Here is a 20,950-nt window from a genome sequence, read left to right as displayed (position 1 = left end):
ACACGGATGTGAGAGAGACGCATCGATGGGTTGCATCCTGCACGCGCCCCGACCACGGCCCCTGACCGGGAATCGAACCCGGATCCTTCGGTCCGCAGGCTGGTGCTCTATCCACTGAGCCACACGGGCCGGGGCCAGAAAAGTTCCTAACAGTGGCAGTCTCCAAATTAGAGACGCTTGCCTAGTGAATGGAGGGTCCCGGGTTCGATTCCCGGTCAAGGGCACAGGCCCGGGTTGTGGGGTCCATCCCCGGCCAGGGGTGTGCGGGAGGCAGCTCATCTGTGATTCTCTCTCATCATGGATGTTTCTCTCTCTCTCTTTCTCTCCCTCTCCCTTCCTCTCTGAAATCAATAATTAAAAAATAAAAATAAAAACCTCTAAAAACAAGATATGATAGGCTTGGCCCAGCCAGGGTGGGTCAGCGGTTGAACATCGACTATGAACCAGGAGGTCAGGGTTCGATTCCCGGTCAGGGCACATGCCCCTGGGGGGGGGGGGGGGCGTGCAGGAGGCGGCCAATCCCATGATTCTCTCCCATCATGGCTGTTTTCCTCTCTCCCTCTCCCTCTCCCTTCCTCTCTGAAATCAACCCTAATATATAAAAAGCCAGCGGCCGTCATGACCGAAACAACAAGGACAACCAAACAGCAGGCTGTGTGGGACGACCAGGCCATCGGGCAGGGGGGGGCATTGAGGGGCGATCACCCGGTGGGGGGGGGCAGTGAGGGGTGATCAGGCCGGCGGGGGGGGGGGGGCGGGCAGTGAGGGGCGATCAGGCCAGCAAGGAGGGCAGTGAGGAGTGATCAGGCCAGCAGGGAGGGCAGTTAGGGGTGATCAGGCCAGCAAGGAGGGCAGTGAGGGGCGATCAGGCCGGCAGGGGAGGGCAGTTAGGGGCGATCAGGCTGGCAGGGAGGGCAGTGAGGGGCGATCAGGCCGGCAGGGGAGGGCAGTTAGGGGCGATCAGGCCGGCAGGGAGGGCAGTGAGGGGCGATCAGGCCGGCAGGGAGGGCAGTGAGGGGCGATCAGGCCCGCAGGGGAGGGCAGTGAGGGGCGATCAGGCCGGCAGGGGGAGCAGTGAGGGGCGATCAGGCTGGCGGGGGAGAGCAGTGAGGGGCGATCAGGCCGGCGGGGGGGCAGTGAGGGGCGATCAGGCCGGCAGGGGAGGGCAGTTAGGGGCGATCAGGCCGGTGGGGGGGCAGTGAGGGGCGATCAGGCCGGCAGGGGAGGGCAGTTAGGGGCGATCAGGCCAGCAGGGAGGGCAGTGAGGGGCGATCAGGCCGGCAGGGAGGGCAGTGAGGGGCGATTAGGCTGACAGGAGGGGGCAGTGAGGGGCGATCAGGCCGGCAGGGAGGGCAGTGAGGGGCGATCAGGCCGGCTGGGAGGGCAGTGAGGGGAGATTAGGCTGATAGGAGGGGGCAGTTAGGGGCGATCAGGCCGGCAGGGGAGGGCAGTTAGGGGTGATCAGGGCGGCAGGGGGGGGGCAGTGACCTGGATGGAACTGTGACCTCCTGGTTCCTAGGCCGACGCCCCACCACGGAGCCACGCCGGCCTGGCCGTGTTACTCACGTTTAAATGCTTGTCAAGAGCCGTGGCTGTCACCCATGGTGACAGTGCCCCGGCCGGGGAGACATCCGGACAATGCGGGGTGTCACGTCTGAGGTCACCGTTGGGCGGGGGCCCGGGCACGTCCCACTGCGCGCTGGAGGATGCGGCTACACATCCTACTATGTGCAAGGCCCCTCCCACCTCGAGGGATTCCCCAGCCCCAAGCACCAACTGTGTGCACTCTGAGAGACCATGGCCTCGCAGACACCACGCTCACCTAAGTTCCTCTCTTCTGCACCGAAATGGACCGGGGGTGGGGGGAAGGAGGGCTCTTGTTTGAGTGTCAGAACCGGATGTACGGGGGTGGCAGTGGCTAATGAAGTTATATCGGTCTCAGGAGGACACATCCATCACCTGCCAACTGTATCTGCGTTCACCCCCCAAGTCAAATCCCCTCCCATCACCACTGATCCCGCCTTTACCCTCTCCCGCCCACCCCCACCCCCTTTCTCTGTCGTTATCACCAGCCTGTTGTCTGGGTCTCCGAGTCTTTTCTCTGTGTTTTTTTTTTCTCCTCACCTGTTGCATTTTCTTAAAATATATATTTTTTATTGATTTTCAGAGAGAGGAAGGGAGAGGGAGAGAGAGAGAGACACATCCATGACGAGAGAGAAGCAGGGATCGGCCGCCTCCTGCAGGCCCCCGACTGGGGATCGAGCCCGCAACCCGGGCATGTGCCCCGACCGGGAATCGAACCCACAACCTCGGTGCAACACGTTGGAGTATTGGGACAACGCTCCAACCAACTGAGCTGTAAACAATTACTGGGAGCCCTTGGGTTGTGACCTCGAACTCACACCAGTTTGGGCAGCGTGTCACTGCCAAGCAAGTGACCCCCAAAACCGAGCTCCCCAATCTTTCTCTTTTCTGCTCGGTGCTGGACAAAGGGCTGTCTTCCGTCGAAGACGTGAGGCCCTGGCAAGCCCATCGGCGCCGACGGGGATGTTGGCCGAGTCACCTGACCTTAGATAACCTCGCGTCTCGCCACACGGACGGGGGTGTCCGAGCAGGCCCCAGGGAACCCTCACCCAGGGACCCAGGTCCCTCAAGCCGGCCCCTAAGTCCCTGATTCTAAACGGGTGGGGGGTATGGGGGGTGGGGGAGTGGTTTTCCCTCCAGGAAACATCTGGAGACCATTTTGAAAAAAAAAAAAAGTTTCTTTGTTAATATTATTTCTTTGATATTATTGTTTTTTCCATTGATTTTTAGACAGAGTGGAAGGGAGGGAGGGAGGGGCGCGGATAGAGACACGGATGTGAGAGAGACACATCCATTGGTTGCCTCCTGCACGCGCCCCGACCGGGGGCCTGGGCCGGGGATGGAACCCGCAACCCAGGGAGGTGCCCTCGACTGGAAATCGAACCCGGGACCCTTCAGTCCGTGTGGGCCGAGTGAGCTCTACCCACTGAGCCACACCAGCCAGGGCTGGAGACGAATTTTTTTATTTTGATTTTTTTGTTAATCCTCACCCGCGGATTAACAAAATAATAATAAAAATAAGTGGAAAAAAATGTCCTCGGGGGAGGATTTAAAATATTTAAAAAAATAAAAAAAAACGAGAGAGAACTAGAGGACCCTGGCCCCCAGCTCACCCGCCGGCAGCCAAGGGCCCCGCACCCCGCGAGGGAGCCCAGGGCTGAGCCGCTGAGTCAGCCGGACGAGTCAGCGGACGTCCCCGTCCTCAGAGGCATCTGCTTGTCACCCACACGGCACCCACAGCATCTCCCAGCGCCCGCCCGCCCGCCCGGGGCTGCACGCCCCTTTGGTCATCGCTGCCAAGGCGCTTACCTGCGGCCACAGGTGCGGGCCGGCTGACTCAGGCTCCGAGCTTACAGGTCCCTGTCCCCCAGGGGGCAGGGATGGACATGAGAAGCCGGACGCACACCCAAGAGGGCAGACGGGGGCAGGTCTGCGCAGGCGCCTTGTGGTGCTCCCCCTCCACAGCCTCTGCTATTTATTGACTAGAGGCCCGGTGCACGAAATTCGTGCACAGCGGGGGGGGGGTGCCCTCAGCCCGGCCTGCACCCTCTCCAATCCGGGACCCCTTGGGGGATGTCCAACTGGCGGCTTAGGCCCGATCCCAGGCAGCCGGACTTCCCTCTCACAATCCTGGACCGCTGGCTCCTAAAACGCTCACCTGCCTGCCTGCCTCATCGCCCCCAACTTCCCCCTCCCTGCCGGCCTGGTGGCTCCTAACTGCCCCCCCGACCGACCTGGTCACCCCCAACTGCCCCCACTGTTGGCCTGGTCGCCCCTAACTGCCCCCCCAACTGACCTGGTCACCCCCAACTGACCCCACTGTTGGCCTGGTTGCCCCTAACTGCTCCCCCCTGCCAGCCTGGTCTCCCCTTACTGCCTCCACTGCCTGCCTGGTCGCCCTTAACTGCGCCCTCCCTGCCGGCCTGGTCGCCCCTAACTGCCCCCCCGATCGTCCTGGTCACCCCTTACTGCCCCCACTGTTGGCCTGGTTGCCCCTAACTGTACCCCCTGTTGGCCTGGTCGCCCCTAACTGCCCCCCCTGCCGGCCTGGTCACCCCTTACTGCCCCCCCAACTGACCTGGTCACCCCCAACTGCCCCCACTGTTGGCCTGGTTGCCCCTAACTGCCCCCCCTGCTGGTCTGGTCGCCCCCCAACTGCCCCCACTGTTGGCCTGGTCGCCCCTAACTGCCCGCCCTGCCAGCCTAATCGCCCCCAACTGCCCCCCCTGCTGGCCTGGTCGCCCCCAACTGCTGGCCCCCGATCGTCCTGGTCTCCCCTTACTGCCCCCACTGCTGGCCTGGTCGCCCTTAACTGTGCCCTCCCTGCCGGCCTGGTCGCTCCTAACTGCCCCCCCCCCGATCGTCCTGGTCACCCCCAACTGCCCCCACTGTTGGCCTGGTCGCCCCCAACTGCCCCCCCTGCTGGCCTGGTCGCCCCCAACTGCTGGCCCCCAATCGTCCTGGTCTCCCCTTACTGCCCCCTTTGCCGGCCTGGTCGCCCCATGCAGCCATCTTGTGAGGGCGTGAGGGTTAATTTGCATATTACCTCTTCATTCTATAGGATTTTATCAATGAAGCAAACTTTGAGCTGCGTCTTAGGGGCCGGAACAGCAACACTGTCCGTCAAAAGCTGAGCTGGGCGGGGCTAAACGCTCACGGAAAGATGATTGGACGGTGGGTGGCAGATGCAGATCACGTACCACAGAAATGTGTCCTTGAAACCTACGTGATCTTATTAACCAGCCACCCCCACAAACTTAATTTCAATGAATTTTCATAAAAATTAAGCAGGTTTTCATGGGAGCTTAAATGGTGGTCCAAATCTAGATTTCTTATTAGATTTGGCATCTGGTATGTTTTCGGTCTGTCTCGCAGCAACCTCAGGTGGAATGCTAAGAAAGGCTTTTGACCTGCAGGCGGAAGGGTCCGGGTTCGAGTCTGGTCAAGGGCACGTCTGGGGTTGCGGGTTTGATCCCCAGTAGGGGGTGTGCAGGAGGCAGCCGATCCATGATTCTCTCTCATCATTGATGCTTCTCTCTCTCTCTCTCTCTCTCAAGTCAATAAAAATATATTTTAAAAGAAAGGCCTTTGATTTTGCACTAATAAATCTAACTGATTTGCCCTAATAAATCTAACTAATTTATTAGGCATCCCCGTCCCTGTTACACACACACACACACACACACACACACTTTTGTTTAAAGTTAAAGGCTGATGAGATATCTAGGATCAAGGAACTAATAACATCATGATGCATTTATTTGAAAAACGGTGCCCCAACCCAGCCAGTGTGGCTCAGTGGTTGGGCATTGACCTACGAACCAGAAGTCACAGTTCGATTCCTGGTCAAGGGCACGTACACAGGTTGCAGGCTCAATCCCCGGTAGGGAGCGTGCAGGAGGCAACCGATCTGTGATTCTCATGTTTCTCTCCCTCTGAAATCAAGAAAAAAGAATCCTATAAAATAAAAGGCTAATATGCAAATTGACCAAAGGGCAGAACGACCAGCTGCTATGATGTGCACTGACCACCAGGGGGCAGACGCTCAATGCAGGAGCTGACCCGTGGTGGTCTGTGCGCTCCCACAGGGGGAGCTCTGCTCAGCCACAAGCTCTGAGCCAGGCTCTGCGGCAGGCCAGGGGGAGCGGGCCTAAGCCGTCAGCCAGACATCCCCCAGGGGCTGTTGGACTGCGAGAGGGCACAGGCTGGGCTGAGGGAACACCCCAGGTGCACGAATTTCGTGCACCAGGCCTCTAGTTTTTTTGTGTGTTTTTTTATAAAAAGGGGCTCCAGGTGACATCTGAGATTTTTGAAATTACAAAAAGCAGGCAGACTGGGCTACCTGTTTACTAACCAGGCTAGTGAAAAGGAAATCGAAACGCAACACTGGTAGGATTCAGGAAACGTACGGGGAAACCAACCTCAAAAAATAAAAAATGTAAAACTTAAAAAAATGAACTGTGGTCCAGAAATACATTTCGCCTGATTTCGGTCCCAGGCCACCATGATGCGAGAAATCCGTGTGCTGGCTGGAGGTCTAATTTATTTTTATTTTTTTTTCTAATGCATGTGAGCTTTCTCTCTCATCTTGAAAATACGTCACAAATTTGTATGGAACAAAACCTAGAGGTGGGGGGCCTGGAGGAGGGGTGCAGGGGGCAGGCTGGGAGAGGACAAGGTGGAGGGAGAGAGGGGGCCTATGCCATGCTTTCAATAACAAAGAATTGAAAAAATAATAAATAAATACATGCATAAATACACGTATCATTTTTTTGAAATAAACACCAAGAAAAATGAACACCGTCGATTACATAGTCATTTACATTCATCCTAGGATATTTCCCCCGTAGGTTTTTATTACTTTTATATTTTTGTAATTTTTAAAAATATATTTCTTTATTGATTTCAGAGAGGAGGGAGAAAGAGAGAGAGCGAGAGAGAGACATCAATGATGAGAGAGAATCACGGATCGGCTGCCTCCTGCACGCCCCCCACTGGGGATCCATCCCGCAACCCGGGCATGTGCCCTTGGCCGGGAATCGAACCCAGGACCCTTCAGTCTGCAGGCCGGCGCTCTATCCACTGAGCCACACCGGCCAGGGCTCCCCCATTGATTTTTTAGAGAGAGAGTGGGAGGGAGGGTGGAGGGAGAAGGGGATGGAGAGAAACATCGATGTGAGCGAGACGCATCCACAGGTTGCCTCCGGCCCTCACCCCCAACCGTGGCCGGGGCAGGGGACCGAGCCAGGAATCGAACCCGGGTCCCTTCAGTCCGCAGGCCGACGCTCTATCCCCTGAGCCACACCGGCCAGGGCGAGATCTTCCTCATTTTAGTGGCCTCGTCTCTAAGGACAGTTCTTCAACCCCACCCGGGAGGTCGGCCCGCAGAACGAATGCGACGGAGATGCAAAAACGCCGCTAGCCGACGGGGAGACACGTGGACGCGGTGACTCGCGAGGGGGAAATGCACGTCTTACTGAGTGAGCATCACTCACGGGTGACACGGTGAAGGGTTTACCGCCAGAGAATCGTCACACGCACGGCCCGGCCGGTGTGGCTCAGTGGGTAGAGCGCCGGCCTGCGGACGGGAGGGTCCCGGGTTCGATTCCCGGTCAAGGGCACGGACCTCGGTTGCGGGCTCGATCCCAGGCCCCGGCCCAGGGATGTCACCCATGGATGTGTCTCTCTCACATCAATGATTCTCTCTCTCTCTGTCTTTCTCTCAAAAAATAAAATCAATAAAAAAATATCCTCGGGCAAGAAGGAACACACATAAAAATAAAATATTTTTTAAAATAAATAAATACATCAAAACCAACGCGGCCTGGGAACCCGCGACCCAGGCATGCTACGTGCCCCAGACCGGGGAATCGAACCCGCTACCCTGCGGCCAACGGGGCCGACGACGCTCTAACCATTGAGCTGAACAGGCCAGGGCGTGAAAAAAAAAATCAAGTTTTCAAAAGGCGTGAAATGGCTACGAATTCCTTCTCCCAGTGACTTTTCAGAAAAGCAACAAAGATCAAGCTTCAAAGAGCAGCTATTTGCAGTCCCTGCATCCAGCATGGAGGCTGCAGGTGTAATACTGTGATGCCCACATTTAACGCCTTCGATTTCTCTCCAGGATGCCCGACGGCTGCAGCAAAATGCTCTGATGGCTGCAAATTTTTTTATTTTTTTTTATTTTTATTTTTTGCATCTGGCTTTGACGTTTTTTGGGGGGGGGGGATTCTCAAACTCGTGGTTTCAAACGAACCCTTTAATCCAGACACAAAGAAGACATCGGGCTCTCCTGCTCTCTCTGCCCCCCAAAAAATATCTCTTTATTCTGGGCCGATGGGCAAATGAAAACATGGTAATTAGCAAACTGTGGCGAGAGGTCTTAAAAATTAAAAAAAAAAAAAAACCAACAATTCAACGCGACAGGGAAGGATGTACAAGCTTGAATTCTTTCCACGGAAGACGGTTTTTAACGGACTCCCCGAGCTAAGAATTAGCTCCTTAATTTAAAAAATATATATATATATATTTTTATGGGTTTCAGAGAGGAAGGGAGAGGGAGAGAGAGAAACATCACCGATGAGACAGAATCATTGATCGGCGGCCTCCTGCACGCCCCACACTGGGGATCGAGCCCGCAACCCGGGCGTGTGCCCTTGACCGGAATCGAACCCGGGACCCTTCAGTCTGCAGGCCGACGCTCTATCCACTGAGCCACACTGGCCAGGGCTAATTTTTAAAAAATATATTTTCATGGATTTCAGAGAGGAAGGGAGAGGGAGAGAGAGTGAGAGAGAGAGAGAGAAACATCAATGATGAGAGAGAACCATTGATCGGCTGCCGCCTGCACACCCCACATTGGGGATCGAGCCCGCAACCCGGGCGTGTGCCCTTGACCAGCATCGAACCCGGGACCCTTTAGTCCGCAGGCCGACGCTCTATCCGCTGCGCCACACCAGCCAGGGCTAATTTTTTAAAAACGTATTTTCTTTTCTTAGTTGTTTAGGATTTTATTTTCTTAGTTCTTAGGATTTTATTTTCTTAGTTTTTTTAAAATTATTATTTTGTTTATATTATTATTGATTTCAGAGAGGAAGGGACAGGGGGAGAGAGAGAGAAACATCAACGATGGGAGAGAATCATGGATCGGCTGCCTCCTGCACGCCCCACACTGGGGATCGAGCCCACAACCCGGGCGTGTGCCCTTGACCGGAATCGAACCCGGGACCCTTCAGTCTGCAGGCCGACACTCTATCCACTGAGCCACACCAGCCAGGGCTAATTTTTTAAAAACGTATTTTCTTTTCTTAGTTGGTTAGGATTTTATTTTCTTAGTTCTTAGGATTTTCTTTTCTTAGTTTTTTTAAAAATTATTATTTTGTTTATATTATTGTTGATTTCAGAGAGGAAGGGACAGGGGGAGAGAGAGAGAAACATCAACGATCGGAGAGAATCACAGATCGGCCGCCTCCTGCACGCCCCCACACTGGGGATCGAACCCGCAACCCGGGCATGTGCCCTTGACCGGAATCGAACCCGGGACCCTTCAGTCCACAGGCCGACGCTCTATCCACTGAGCCACATCGGCCAGGGCCTAATTTTTTTTTTTTTTAATGAACCTCACCGCGCCCACGCTTTAGTCCAGAAAGACACGCAAACGCAAGCCTGAGGACTCCTTCCCCAGCCCCAACGTCGCAACTTATCTCCACATCTGAGCAGCCCGCCGGGAAGAAAAAAATAAAAATAAATCCATCGCACTCACCGCGTTTGACGAGCGAGGCCTTCGGACGGGGCTGCTCCCTGGAACCCGGGCAGACAGGCAGGCAGACAGACAGGCGGACGCTGTGCCTCCCTCGGGGGAACCTCACGCGGCTTCCCACACCCGGCGCCCGGCCTGCCCTCCCGGGGAGTCGATAACCATTGAGCAGCCTGGCCGGTTATATGGGGCCACCCGGCCTCCGGTCCTGCTGTCATCCCCGGGGAACCGGAGAATGAATCTCTCATAAAAAAGCTATTCAGCTGCCCGTCTCCCTCACCGGACCTGCCCTCCGCCCCACGCGTCTCAGACATCACTCAGACGCCAGCCACTTCCTGGACGGAGAGAGCCGTGAGCCCATCGGGCGTCTGAACTCATCCGTGCGATCTTTCTGTACCTGCTGGCACCTTGGGCAAAAAAAAAAATAATCAAAAACACAGCAAGTTTACGGGGAGCAATTTCGGTGCCCAGGGCAGAGAAACGGAACAGGTGTCCGCAGAGGCCCGGGGGGCACCCCGACACGCGGGGACCTGCCCGTGTCGGTCAGAACCGCTCACCCGCTCACCCTCGGCCCCACGCACGGAGCCCAGCCAGCCCTGCTATGCCCGGGACGCCCACGGGCAGGGCACGCAGCGCCCGGAGGAATGCATTCCTGGCCGACAGATGCCCAGGTCAGGCGGTGAGCCAAGCCCCGTCAGCCCCGGGGGTGGAGGCCAAACCCTATCTTATCAGCGGTGACTGAGGAGGTGGCTGGGGAGCGTGTGCGTTCACGTCCTGGGGCGATCGGACCCCAGGACCCCAGGACAACCAGCTTCCTCTAGACCTGTGGTTCTCGACCTCCCTAACGTCGCGACCCTTGAACACAGCTCCCCATGCTGTGGGGACCCCCAACCATAACATTATTCTCGTTGCTACATCATCGCTGTCATGTGGCTGCTGTTACGAATCGTCATGGAAACATCTGATCTGCAGGATGCATTGTCATGGTGACACATTGAATATCATCAAAGCACAGTGATCAATCACAAAAACAATATGTGATTATAGATGTGTTTTCCGACGGTCTGAGGCGACCCCTGCGAAAGGGTCGTTCGACCCCCAAAGCGGCCGCGACCCACAGGTTGAGAACCGCTGTTCTAGTAGCTTCTTTCCTGTTTTCCCTCCGATGCCATTCACTGGGCACGTGCCCTTGACCGGAATCGAACCCGGGACCCGTCAGCCCGCAGGCCGACGCTCTATCCGCTGAGACGAGGTTTGGTCTCCCAGGGTCTGCAGCAAGCATCTGCACTGCAAGGATGAATTAAGGAATTTATTTTCTTAGTTTTTCTTAAATTATTATTGTTTTGTTTATATTATTATTGATTTCCCAGAGGAAGGGAGAGGGAGAGAGAGACAGAAGCATCCATGATGACAGAGAATCACGGATCGGCTGCCTCTTGCACGCCGCCCTACTGGGCACCCTGGAACGTGCCCTTAACCAGAATCGAACCCAGGACCGACCCTTCGGTCCGACAACCGACACTCTAACCACTGAGCCAAACGGGCCAGGGCAGAAGATTTTTTTTTTTTAATTGATTTCCGAGAGGAAGGGGGAGGGAGAAAGAGACAGAAACATCCACGATGAAAGAGAATCACGGATCGGCTGCCTCCTGCACGCCCCCTACTGGGGATGGAGCCCACAACCCGGGCCTGTGCCCTCGACCGGGAATCGAACCCTGACCTCCTGGTTCACAGCTCGACGCTCAACAAACGGGGCGTTAGAAATAAAAACGGGCAGAGCGCCGGGGACCCCCCCCCCGCCCCCCGGGGTGGCGGGTGTCCACCCTGTGCAGCGGCCGTGAGCACATCGCGGGTGGATGAGAGCGGAGGCCGGGCGCCGCCCTTCCCGGCTGATGTCACCTGGGGAGGAAGAGGCGGCGGCTGCAGAGCTGGCTTTCGCCCCCGCCGCCCCGGGCTGCTTGCTCAACGCCGTCAGGGGTGCTGGCTCCTGCCACCCTGGCACCCTGGCACCATTGACGTCCAACCTGCAGCGGGGAGAGGTGGTTTCTCGCCCGGCCGGCGGGGCTCAGGGGTTGAGCATCCACCTAGGAAGGAGGGGTTCTGGGTTCGATTCCCCGTCAAGGGCACGTGCCCGGGTTGCGGGGTTGCGGGCTCGATCCCCAGTAGGAGGCGTGCAGGAGGCGGCCGATCCGTGAGTCTCTCTCATCATTGAGGCTTCTATCTCTCTCTCCCTCTCCCTTCCTGTCTGAAATCAATAAAAATATATTTTCATTTCAATATATATTTTTTATTTCAGAGACAGAAAGCAGAGGCCGAGAGAGAGAGACACACACATCAATGATGAGAGAGGATCATGGATCGGCTGCCTCCTGCACGCTCCCTACTGGGGATCGAGCCTGCAACCCGGCCATGTGCCCTTGACCGGGAATCGAACCCAGAACCCTTCAGTCTGCAGGCTGACACTCTACCCACTGAGCAACACCAGCCAGGGCCATACAAATATATTTTTTAAAAAATTGTTTCTCCTTGTTCATTTTTTCAGATTTTCCTTCCTTCCTTTATTCTCACTTTATATATAAACTAGAGGCCCGGTGCACGAAATTTGTGCAGGCGGGGGAGGGGGGGCAGAGGTAGGGATACCTCAGCCTCGCCTGCACTCTCTCTCAATCGGGGCCCCTTGGGGGATGTCCGAGTGCCTGTGGGATCGGGCCGAAACCGGTAGTCAGACATCCCTCTCACAATCCAGGACCGCTGGCTCCTAACTGCTCGCCCGGCTGCCTGATCGTCCCTAACCGCTCTCCTGCCTGCCTGATCCCCCCTAACCACTCGCCTGCCGGCCTGATCGCCTCTAACCACTCGCCTGCCTGCCTGATCGCCCCTAACCGCTCGCCTGCCTGCCTGATCGCCCCTAACCGCTCGCCTGCCTGCCTGATCGCCCCTAACCGCTCGCCTGCCTGCCTGATCGCCCCTAACCGCTCGCCTGCCTGCCTGATCGCCCCTAACCGCTCGCCTGCCTGCCTGATCGCCCCTAACCGCTCGCCTGCCTGCCTGATCGCCCCTAACCGCTCGCCTGCCTGCCTGATCGCCCCTAACCGCTCGCCTGCCTGCCTGATCGCCCCTAACCGCTCACCTGCCTGCCTGATCGCCCCTAACCGCTCGCCTGCCTGCCTGATCGCCACTAACCACTCGCCTGCCTGCCTGATCACCCCTAACCACTCACCTGGCTGCCTGATCGCCCTTAACCACTCGCCTGCCTGCCTGATCACTCCTAAGCGCTCGCCTGGCTGCCTGATCGCCCCTAACCACTTGCCTGCCTGTCTGATCACCCCTAACTGCTCACCTGGCTGCCTGTTCGCCCCTAACCACTCGCCTGCCTGTCTGATCGCCCCTAAGCGCTCGCCTGGCTGTCTGATCGCCCCTAACCACTCACCTGCCTGCCTGATTGCCCCTAAGCACTCACCTGGCTGCCTGATTGCCCCTAACCACCTTTGCCTCAGTCCCCGACACCAGGGCTCCATCCGGAAGGATGCCCAGAATGACATCCGGAAGGTCGTTCGGCTGTCTGGTCTAAATAGCATATTACGCTTTTATTATCATAGATATTATAGATATATATACATATATACACACATAAATGTGTATACACGTGAACTATTTTTGGATATATATATCACATATAAATTTTATGTGCGCATATACACACACACATATATATATATATATATATACATATATCCTTTTGACACAACCATGAAGGCATTTAATTTTCACATTTGTTCTCTCTCTGAGGGATTTTAGAATTCGATCACTTACCCACAACGCAAGACGCTCGGAAACGCGGAGAGAAACGCAAGAATGGGGAGCCGTGCTGGTCGGGTCCGAGAGCGGAGGCCGGGCCCAGGCAGGGCTGCCCCGCCTGCCCCCTCTCAGGTGCAGGGCCCAAGGCCTCGCCCAGCTCCGTCGGGAGCCTCGCGGGCACCTGGCCAGGGCCCGGGGAGAGTGGCATAAGGGACCGTCTGTTAGGGACGAGCGTGCCCGGGTCACCCGAGGGCTGGTGGCTTCTCTGCAGCTGCCACGGGACAAAGGGCCAATTGAACCACGGACGACTCATCCCTCTTTAAACTGGACACCTGGCCCGGCCGGCGGGGCCCAGTGGTGAGCGTCGACCTAGGAACCAGGAGGTCCCGGGTTCGATTCCCGGTCAAGGGCACATGCCCGGGTTGCGGGCTCCATCCCCAGTGGGGGGCGTGCAGGAGGCAGCCGATCCGTGATTCTCTCTCATCATTGAGGTTTCTATATCTCTCTCCCTCTCCCTTCCTCTCTGAAATCAATACAAATATATATATTTTTTATATATAATTTTTTTCTTTATTGATTAAGGTATTACCTATGTGTCCTTATCCCCCCATTGCCTCCCACCCCCTCCCCCCACACTCATGCCCTCACCCCCTGGTGTCTGTGTCCATTGGTTAGGCAGATAGGCATGCAGACAAGTCCTTTGGTTGATCTCTCTCCCCTTACCCCCACCCTCCCCTACCTTCTCATTTATGGAATATAAAGAACAACATAAAATGATGAACAAATACAAATATATTTCATTTTTATTTTTTTATTGATTTCAGAGAGGGAGGGAGACGGAGAGATAGAAACATCAATGATGAGAGTCTTTGATCTGCTGCCTCCTGTACGCCCCCAACTGGGAACCGAGCCCGAAACCTGGGCATGTGCCCTTGACCGGGAATCGCACCCTGACCTCCTGGTTCATAGGCCGGCTCTCAACCACCGACCCACACCAGGTGGGCGAGAGTCTTTACTTCGGTATCAAGTGACCATGGGGACCTGAGGGTGGGTGGCAACCCATGAATCCCGCTGTCCTTGCTCCCAACGAATAAATTTTGAACAGAAATAGACAGAGAGAGAGAAGCCAGCAGGAAGAGGCAGTGGGTAAGAAGGCTGTGTACACACCGAGGAGAGAGGCCTCCGGGGAAATGAAGATCCCCTAGACCCGTGGTCGGCAAACTGCGGCTCTCGAGCCACAGGCGGCTCTTTGGCCCCTTGAGTGTGGCTCTTCCTAAGCCTTAGGAGGACCCCAATGAAGTGAATAACAATGTACCTACCTATCTAGTTTAAGTTTAAAAAATGTGGCTCTCAAAAGAAATTTCCATCGTTGTCCTGTTGATATTTGGCTCTGTTGACTAAAGAGTTTGCCGACCACTGGCCTAACTGATGGATGCATTTCCTTCTCCAAGTCCTCAGGGGAGATTCAAGATGGGATTAAATGGGGGTGGAGGGAAGGAGGGTCTCTGACAGCAACAGCTCTAGGAAGACCCAAATCAATTGAAAATACGCTCTTTGTAGTACCGAGCTGCACCTGCCTCATGCCATCTGACAGCCCATTTTACAGGTGAGCAAGAGTGAGGCAGGGAGGTTTCACACCCATTGGATAGGTAAGCTTGCCGAATGGGAGCGTCCCGTGTGCACCAGAAATACAGCCCTTGCGTTTTATTTATTTACTTTATTTTAAATCTATTTTTACTGATTTCAGAGAGGAAGGGGGGGGGGAGAGAGAGAGAGAGAGAGACAGACAGATAGACATCGAGGATGAGAATGAGAATAAGAATCACGGACCAGCTGCCTCCTGCACGCCCCACCCCGGGGATGGAGCCTGCAACTTGGGAACCGAACCCTGACCCCCTGGTCCGTAGGCTGATGGTCAACCCCAGGGCCATGCCTGCCAGCCGCCGGGCCAATCCCCACATTTTAAAATCTCTGGGGCTGCCCTGACCAGTGTGGCTCAATGGATAGAGCTCCGGCCTGTGGACTCAAGGGTCCCAGGTTCGATTCCGGTCAAGGGCACATACCTTGGTTGAGGACACATCCCCAGTAGGGGGTGTGCAGGAGGCAGCTGATCGATGTTTCTCTCCCATCAATGTTTCTAACTCTCGATCCCTCTCCCTTCCTCTCTGTAAAAAAATCAATAAAATATATTTTAAAAATAATAATAAATAAAATAAAATTGCTGGGGCTTTCTCGTTCCTGCTACTGGGAAGGTTGCATCCCGACGATCAAACGCGCGTGTGCAACCTCAAGGAGCAGCCACAGAACCAGGGACAAAAAGGCATTTCTGAGCGTGGGGTGCACATGCCTTGCAGGTGGCAATGCAGAAGGGCTGTAAAAGGACCAAAACCCGGAGGCATTAAAAAAAAAGTCTTCTTATCACAGGCCTTTCCTATCAGCTCCGGCCTCGGGGCTTTGCCCGAGGACAGTGCACCAGCCCTTGATGCTACAGGCGATGCCAAGATGCATGAGGTGCCAAAGCTGCAGACCTTAGCGCCTCCGCGCATGCGCCTGAGCTCACAGCAGGTCCTGGGACCGAGGCCCCGGGCTGCACCTCGACCTGGAGGCTCGCGGGGGCGCCAACGCGAGCACCTCTGCACCCTTCCCCCCAACGACCCTCTAGCTTTCCCCTCCGTCCGCACTTGGTCCAAATTCCAGCCATGCATCTGCCCCAAGTCGGCGCCATGGGTCCCTAGACTTTGAGCATCATCCCTGCCCCACAGTCCCTAGGCTACAGACCGAGAGAGCCCGGGTGCGCGTGCGCAGGACAGGTCCGCGCGGTCCAGAGCGAGCGCGCGTGCGCGGGGGCGCGTACCCGGACAGGGCCGAGGGCGCGTGCGCGCGCCGCCCCGGGGCCCGCGGGTGGAGGCGTTACTGGGTGCGCATGCGCAGACGGGCTTGAGGGGGGGGAGGGGAAGGCGACGGGCGCCGCATCGCCCCGGAGCGCGCGTGCGCGGGGCCGCGGGGCGAGCGGGCGGGCGCGCGCGCACCTCCTCCCTCCCCGCCCCCACCCGGCGGACCCGGCGGCACAAATGGCGGCGCCCATGGCCTCCCCGCGGCCCGTCACCCACCTGCTCTTCGACATGGACGGCCTCCTTCTGGGTGAGTAGTCGCCGGCCGCGTCGCGCGAGGGCGGCTCGGGGTCGCGAATGGGCGGCCATGCCCGGGACCCCCGAGGGGGGCGCGCGGGCCGGCCGGGGCCCCGTCAGGCCGGCGGCGCGCATGCGCACGGGGCTTTGGCGCCGGCGCCGCTCGGGGCACCCACTTCCGGTGATCGCGCCCTGCAAGGGGTCGCGGCGCGCGAGGGCGCACCGCCTCGCAGGACCCTCCGCCCGCTGCCCCTGCGCCGCCGGGAGGTGCGCGCGCAGCACGGGCCTCGGTTTCCCCGCCTGCACCCGGGGCTGCACCCACCTGGCCGGTCGCATCTTGCAGAGCAGCCGTCCTCCTCCGCCCGGCCGTGTGCGGACATCTGACCATGTCCGGAGGCATTTGCAGTGGCCTCGCTGGAGGGAGGGGGTGCTGTCGGCCGGCCAGGGGGTGGGGGCCAGGGCTGCTGCTGCTGCTGCTGCACCTCCCGCCATGCACTGCCCAGCCCCCCCCAATGCCTGTGGGGCGCGAGTGCCAGGACCCTCACGAGCGTCCCGGCCGCTCAGCAGCCCACACCCGCCAGCTCAGAATCTGCAATTTTCACCCCCAAAGCCTGCAAGTTGGAGAAACGCACGGGGCGATGCATTTGAGAGACTTGCTCTCTGCACCCCACAGCCCCGGAGGCACCCTGACCTCGCCAGCCCCGGCGCATTCCAAGTAGAAATCCAAGCAGAAAATGCTCAGTGCCTAGCCCCAGGGACACGCTGCCTGAGCGCGACCCCATAGCCCGACCCCCATATCCACCCCTCCCAACCCCCCCCCCCAAGAAGGCTTCCTAGGACTTAAAAAATGCCCGCTTACTTTATGTCGACCCGCTGGGCGTGCACGTCTGTTGATTCCGTCCTCGCCTAAAATCCTGGAGGAAACAGTTGCAACTCGAGGCTAATGCAAAACAGAAACCGGAGGACACAGTTTGCACGGGGCTCATGCAAAGACAGAAACGCGGCAGCCCAGACGGGGAAAGGGACTCGCCCCAGGTCGCCCAGCTGCGAAAGCACTGCAGGTCGATCGGATTCTAAATATAACGCGTGGACTCATCTCACATGGGGTGTTCACCTTGACCCCCTCCCCGGTCACTTTGCTAGATGGTTCAGTACTAATGAGACTTGATTATTTATTTACTTTTTTGGAAAAGGCCCACAAATAAAAGTCTCTCTCTTTTTTTAAAAAAATTTATTTTATTGATTTTTTTACAGAGAGGAAGGGAGAAACATCAATGAGAGAGAAAACATTAATCAGCTGCCTCCTGCACACCCCCTACTGGAGATGTGCCCGCAACCAAGGTACATGGCCTTGACCGGAACCGAACCCGGCACCCTTCAGTCCCCAGGCTGACGCTGTATCCACTGAGCCAACCCAGCCAGGGCCAAAAGTCTATTTATGGACCCAGAGAGATTAACCGGACAAATTCCTCCGGAAAAGAAAAAAAAAAAATCCCCATAGAGGTCGGTAATGGGCGAGAACATGAGCGTATGCAGCTCCTAATTCCGACACGACCCCGTTTCACAAAGCTTTTGGGGTTCTTAACTACAGTTTGTGGACGTACGTGAATTTCCCTGCTCAGGTGGCTAAAGCGGTGACAGGATCCAATTCCTGAGCCTCCCAAGCAAAGATCCAGGGAACCTGGGGCGGGAGGCTCATGAATTTTAATGTAAACGGAGCTGCCTCGTTAAAATTAAATTTATTAACTTCTCAATGGGCTGGCTGGATGCTTACTGCGGCCTCCGGAATCCTTAGCTGTTTCCCTGAAGCGATGAGAGGTGACTTACGTGGCCGGGCTTGCAGATGGCTCTCCGCCCCGGCCGGCCGGGGTCTCCTCTTTGCTGGTTGAAGGCGTACCCAATTCCCTGAAAACCCAGAATCCGTGGCCCTTGGCGAAGATAAGACCTAAGCCCTTTCCCCATCCATCCCTTTTTGTCTCCTGTCCTGGCCGTTCTTTGAGGTGGTATCGCCTTGCACAGAGTTCTCAGAAATTCACCTCTGCTTATTCTCTCTCCCTCTCTCTTTTCAAAATTTCCTCGTTTGTCTAGAACTGCAATTAATTGCACGGGGATGGGCCCTTCTCCCTGCAAGAGAAGGAAGTCTACGGTCTAGACCAGTGATGGCGAACCTATGACACGCGTGTCAGAGGTGACAGGCGAACTCATTTTTTTGCTTGGTTTTTCTTTGTTAAATGGCATTTAAATATATAAAATAAACATCAAAAATAGAAGTCTTTGTTTTGCTATGGTTGCAAAGATCAAAAAATTTCTATATGTGACACGGCACCAGAGTTAACTTTTTTTCAAAATGCTGACACGCCGAGCTCAAGAGGTTCGCCATCACTGCCCTAGAGCAATGGTCGGCAAACGGCGGCTCGCGAGCCACGTGCGGCTCTTTGGCCCCTTGAGCGTGGCTCTTCCACAAAATACCGACTTCTGTGCGTGGGCCACGAAGTTTCAATCGCACTGCACATGCGTGCCCGCACGTGGTATTTTGTGGAAGAGCCACACTCAGGGGGCCAAAGAGCCGCATGTGGCTCGCGAGCCGCAGTTTGCCGACCATGAGTCTAGAGCAGCGCTCCTAGAAATAGCATCTCCTTTGCATGGAATGTTCTACAATCGTAAGCACCTGGCGTAGCTGCAGTTGTATCTGTTATTGGCCTAACCAGGTATCTATAATAATAAAAGCGTAACATACTCTATGTAATTAGACCAGAAAGCTGAACGACCTTCCGGATGTCATTCCGGATGAAGCCACAGTGGCAGGGGCCGAGGCAGAGGTGGTTAGGGGCGATCAGGCAGGCAGGCGAGCAGTTAGGGGCGATCAGGCAGGCAGAGAGAATAGGGGCGATCAGGCAGGCAGGTGAGCAGTTAGGGGCGATCAGGCAGGCAGGTGAGCAGTTAGGGGTGATCAGGCAGGCAGGGGAGCAGTTAGGGGCAATCAGGCAGGCAGAGTGATTAGGGGCGATCAGGCAAGCAGAGTGATTAGGGGCAATCAAGCAGGCAGGTGAGTGGTTAGGGGCGATCAGGCAGGCAGGGGAGCAATTAGGGGCAATCAGGCAGGCAGAGTGATTAGGGGCGATCAGTCAAGCAGAGTGATTAGGGGCAATCAGGCAGGCAGGCGAGCAGTTAGGGGCGATCAGGCAGGCAGAGTAATTAGGGGTGATCAGGCAGGCAGAGAGGTTATGGGCGATCAGGCAGGCAGGTGAGCGGTTAGGGGCGATCAGGCAGGCAGAGAGGTTAGGGGCGATCAGGCAGGCAGGTGAGCGGTTAGGGGCGATCAGGCAGGCAGGCGAGCAGTTAGGAGCGATCAGGCAGGCAGAGTGATTAGGGGTGATCAGGCAGACAGGTGTGCCATTAGGTGCGATCAGGCAGGCAGGCAGGTGAGCGACTAGGAGCCAGCGATTCTGGATTGCGAGAGGGAAGTCCCCCAAGGGGTCCTGGATTGCCAGAGGGTGCAAGCTGGGCTGAGGAGACCCCATCCCCCTCCAGTGCACGAATTTCATGCACTGGGCCTCTGGTCTATAATAATAATCTATACTGTAATAATAAAAGGGTAATATGCTAATTAGACCGGATATCTCCCAGACATCATTCCGGATGTCCTTCCTGATGAAGCCAGGGCCCCAGGGAAGCCAGCCGGGTCCCAGGTGCTCTTGGGCTGCGAGGAGGGAAGCAGCCGGGGCCCCGGGTGCTGGAGGGAAGCCGGTGCCGGCAGCCTGGGGAAGGAAGGCCCGCTCCTGCACGAGTTTTCATGCATTGGGCCTCTAGTCCATTTATAATGAGTTCTTTTGCAGGAGGTCGGCTTTTAGGAATTTTGAATGCATCTCCCTCCCCCACCACCTCCCCTAGAAGTTCTCCTCGTTACTGTATCGCCCGTACTTGGTTTGCAAGGAAGTGGAGTTGAATACAGGCTCATGGGGGGAATTCTTACTGGAGCTGCTTGCTTCATCCCAGGAGAATGAGGAAGTAAATAGAGATTTTATTTCTTTTATTTTTTTTTCCTGAAATGTTGACGGGGAAGCCAGGCGGCTTTGAGGTGCACTGTGACACTGTTGTCCCTCCGCACAGAAAGGATTCAGTTTTCGTTGACATAAGGCTCAGGTCACGCAGTCACCCCGGGCGAGGATCCAGGGACATGACCCAGGTAATAGTCTGGGCGTTCCCGTGCCCTTTACCGCGAGAGAGAAGGGGACCGAGGTGGCCGTGAACCAGGACTAGATTGTGCAAGAATGACAACGATGACAACTATGTCCCAGTATCTCAGCTCCCGGGCGAGGAGGGTTAGTATCTAGTTCACAAACAGCCGGAATTAGGAGCGAACGCATGCCCGCACACAGGGGTGGGCCCTTTTTTTGCAAAAGATGAGGAAGTTGCGGTCTAGAGCAGCACAAACAGAAATAAGCAAACACGCCTTCAATTTTCTCCTCTTGACATTGAAACCAGCTGATGCAACCTGAATGGAATTCTTTCTTTTTTAATTCTATCCTGTTATCCAAATGGTTGCCATTCAACACATATTCAGAATTTAAAAGGAAAAAAAAAATGCAGGCGTTTTGCATTCATTGTTGACGCCCGGTCTTTGAAATCTGTGCATTTTACACTCAGCACGTCTGCTCTCGGCTGCAAGGAGCCACATTCCAAA

General features: G+C 56.1%; 2 protein-coding genes across 5 annotated transcripts in view; one reads left to right on the top strand and one right to left on the bottom strand.

Moving 5' to 3' along the window:
• The window catches only part of STS (steroid sulfatase), a 189,908-nt gene extending 173,532 nt beyond the window's left edge, over positions 1-16,376 (bottom strand). For both annotated transcript variants that reach the window (XM_081080908.1, XM_081080907.1), the window contains exon 1: positions 16,249-16,376. In XM_081080908.1, coding sequence (XP_080937034.1) covers positions 16,249-16,262 — 14 coding nt within the window. In that variant the 5' untranslated portion in view covers positions 16,263-16,376. The remainder of the gene's footprint in view (positions 1-16,248) is intronic.
• LOC308510857 (pseudouridine-5'-phosphatase-like) overlaps positions 16,119-20,950 on the top strand; it is a 129,069-nt gene continuing 124,237 nt past the window's right edge. For 2 of the 3 annotated variants that reach the window (XM_081080912.1, XM_081080910.1), the window contains exon 1: positions 16,158-16,279. In XM_081080912.1, coding sequence (XP_080937038.1) covers positions 16,210-16,279 — 70 coding nt within the window. In that variant the 5' untranslated portion in view covers positions 16,158-16,209. Of the gene's footprint in view, positions 16,280-20,950 lie in introns of all 3 variants that reach the window. The other variant, XM_081080911.1, reaches the window with a different exon arrangement.

The sequence above is a fragment of the Myotis nattereri genome (genome assembly GCF_964212035.1).
Source record: "Myotis nattereri genome assembly, chromosome: X".
NCBI lineage: Eukaryota > Metazoa > Chordata > Mammalia > Chiroptera > Vespertilionidae > Myotis > Myotis nattereri.
This window is presented reverse-complemented; position numbering and strand designations above follow the sequence as displayed.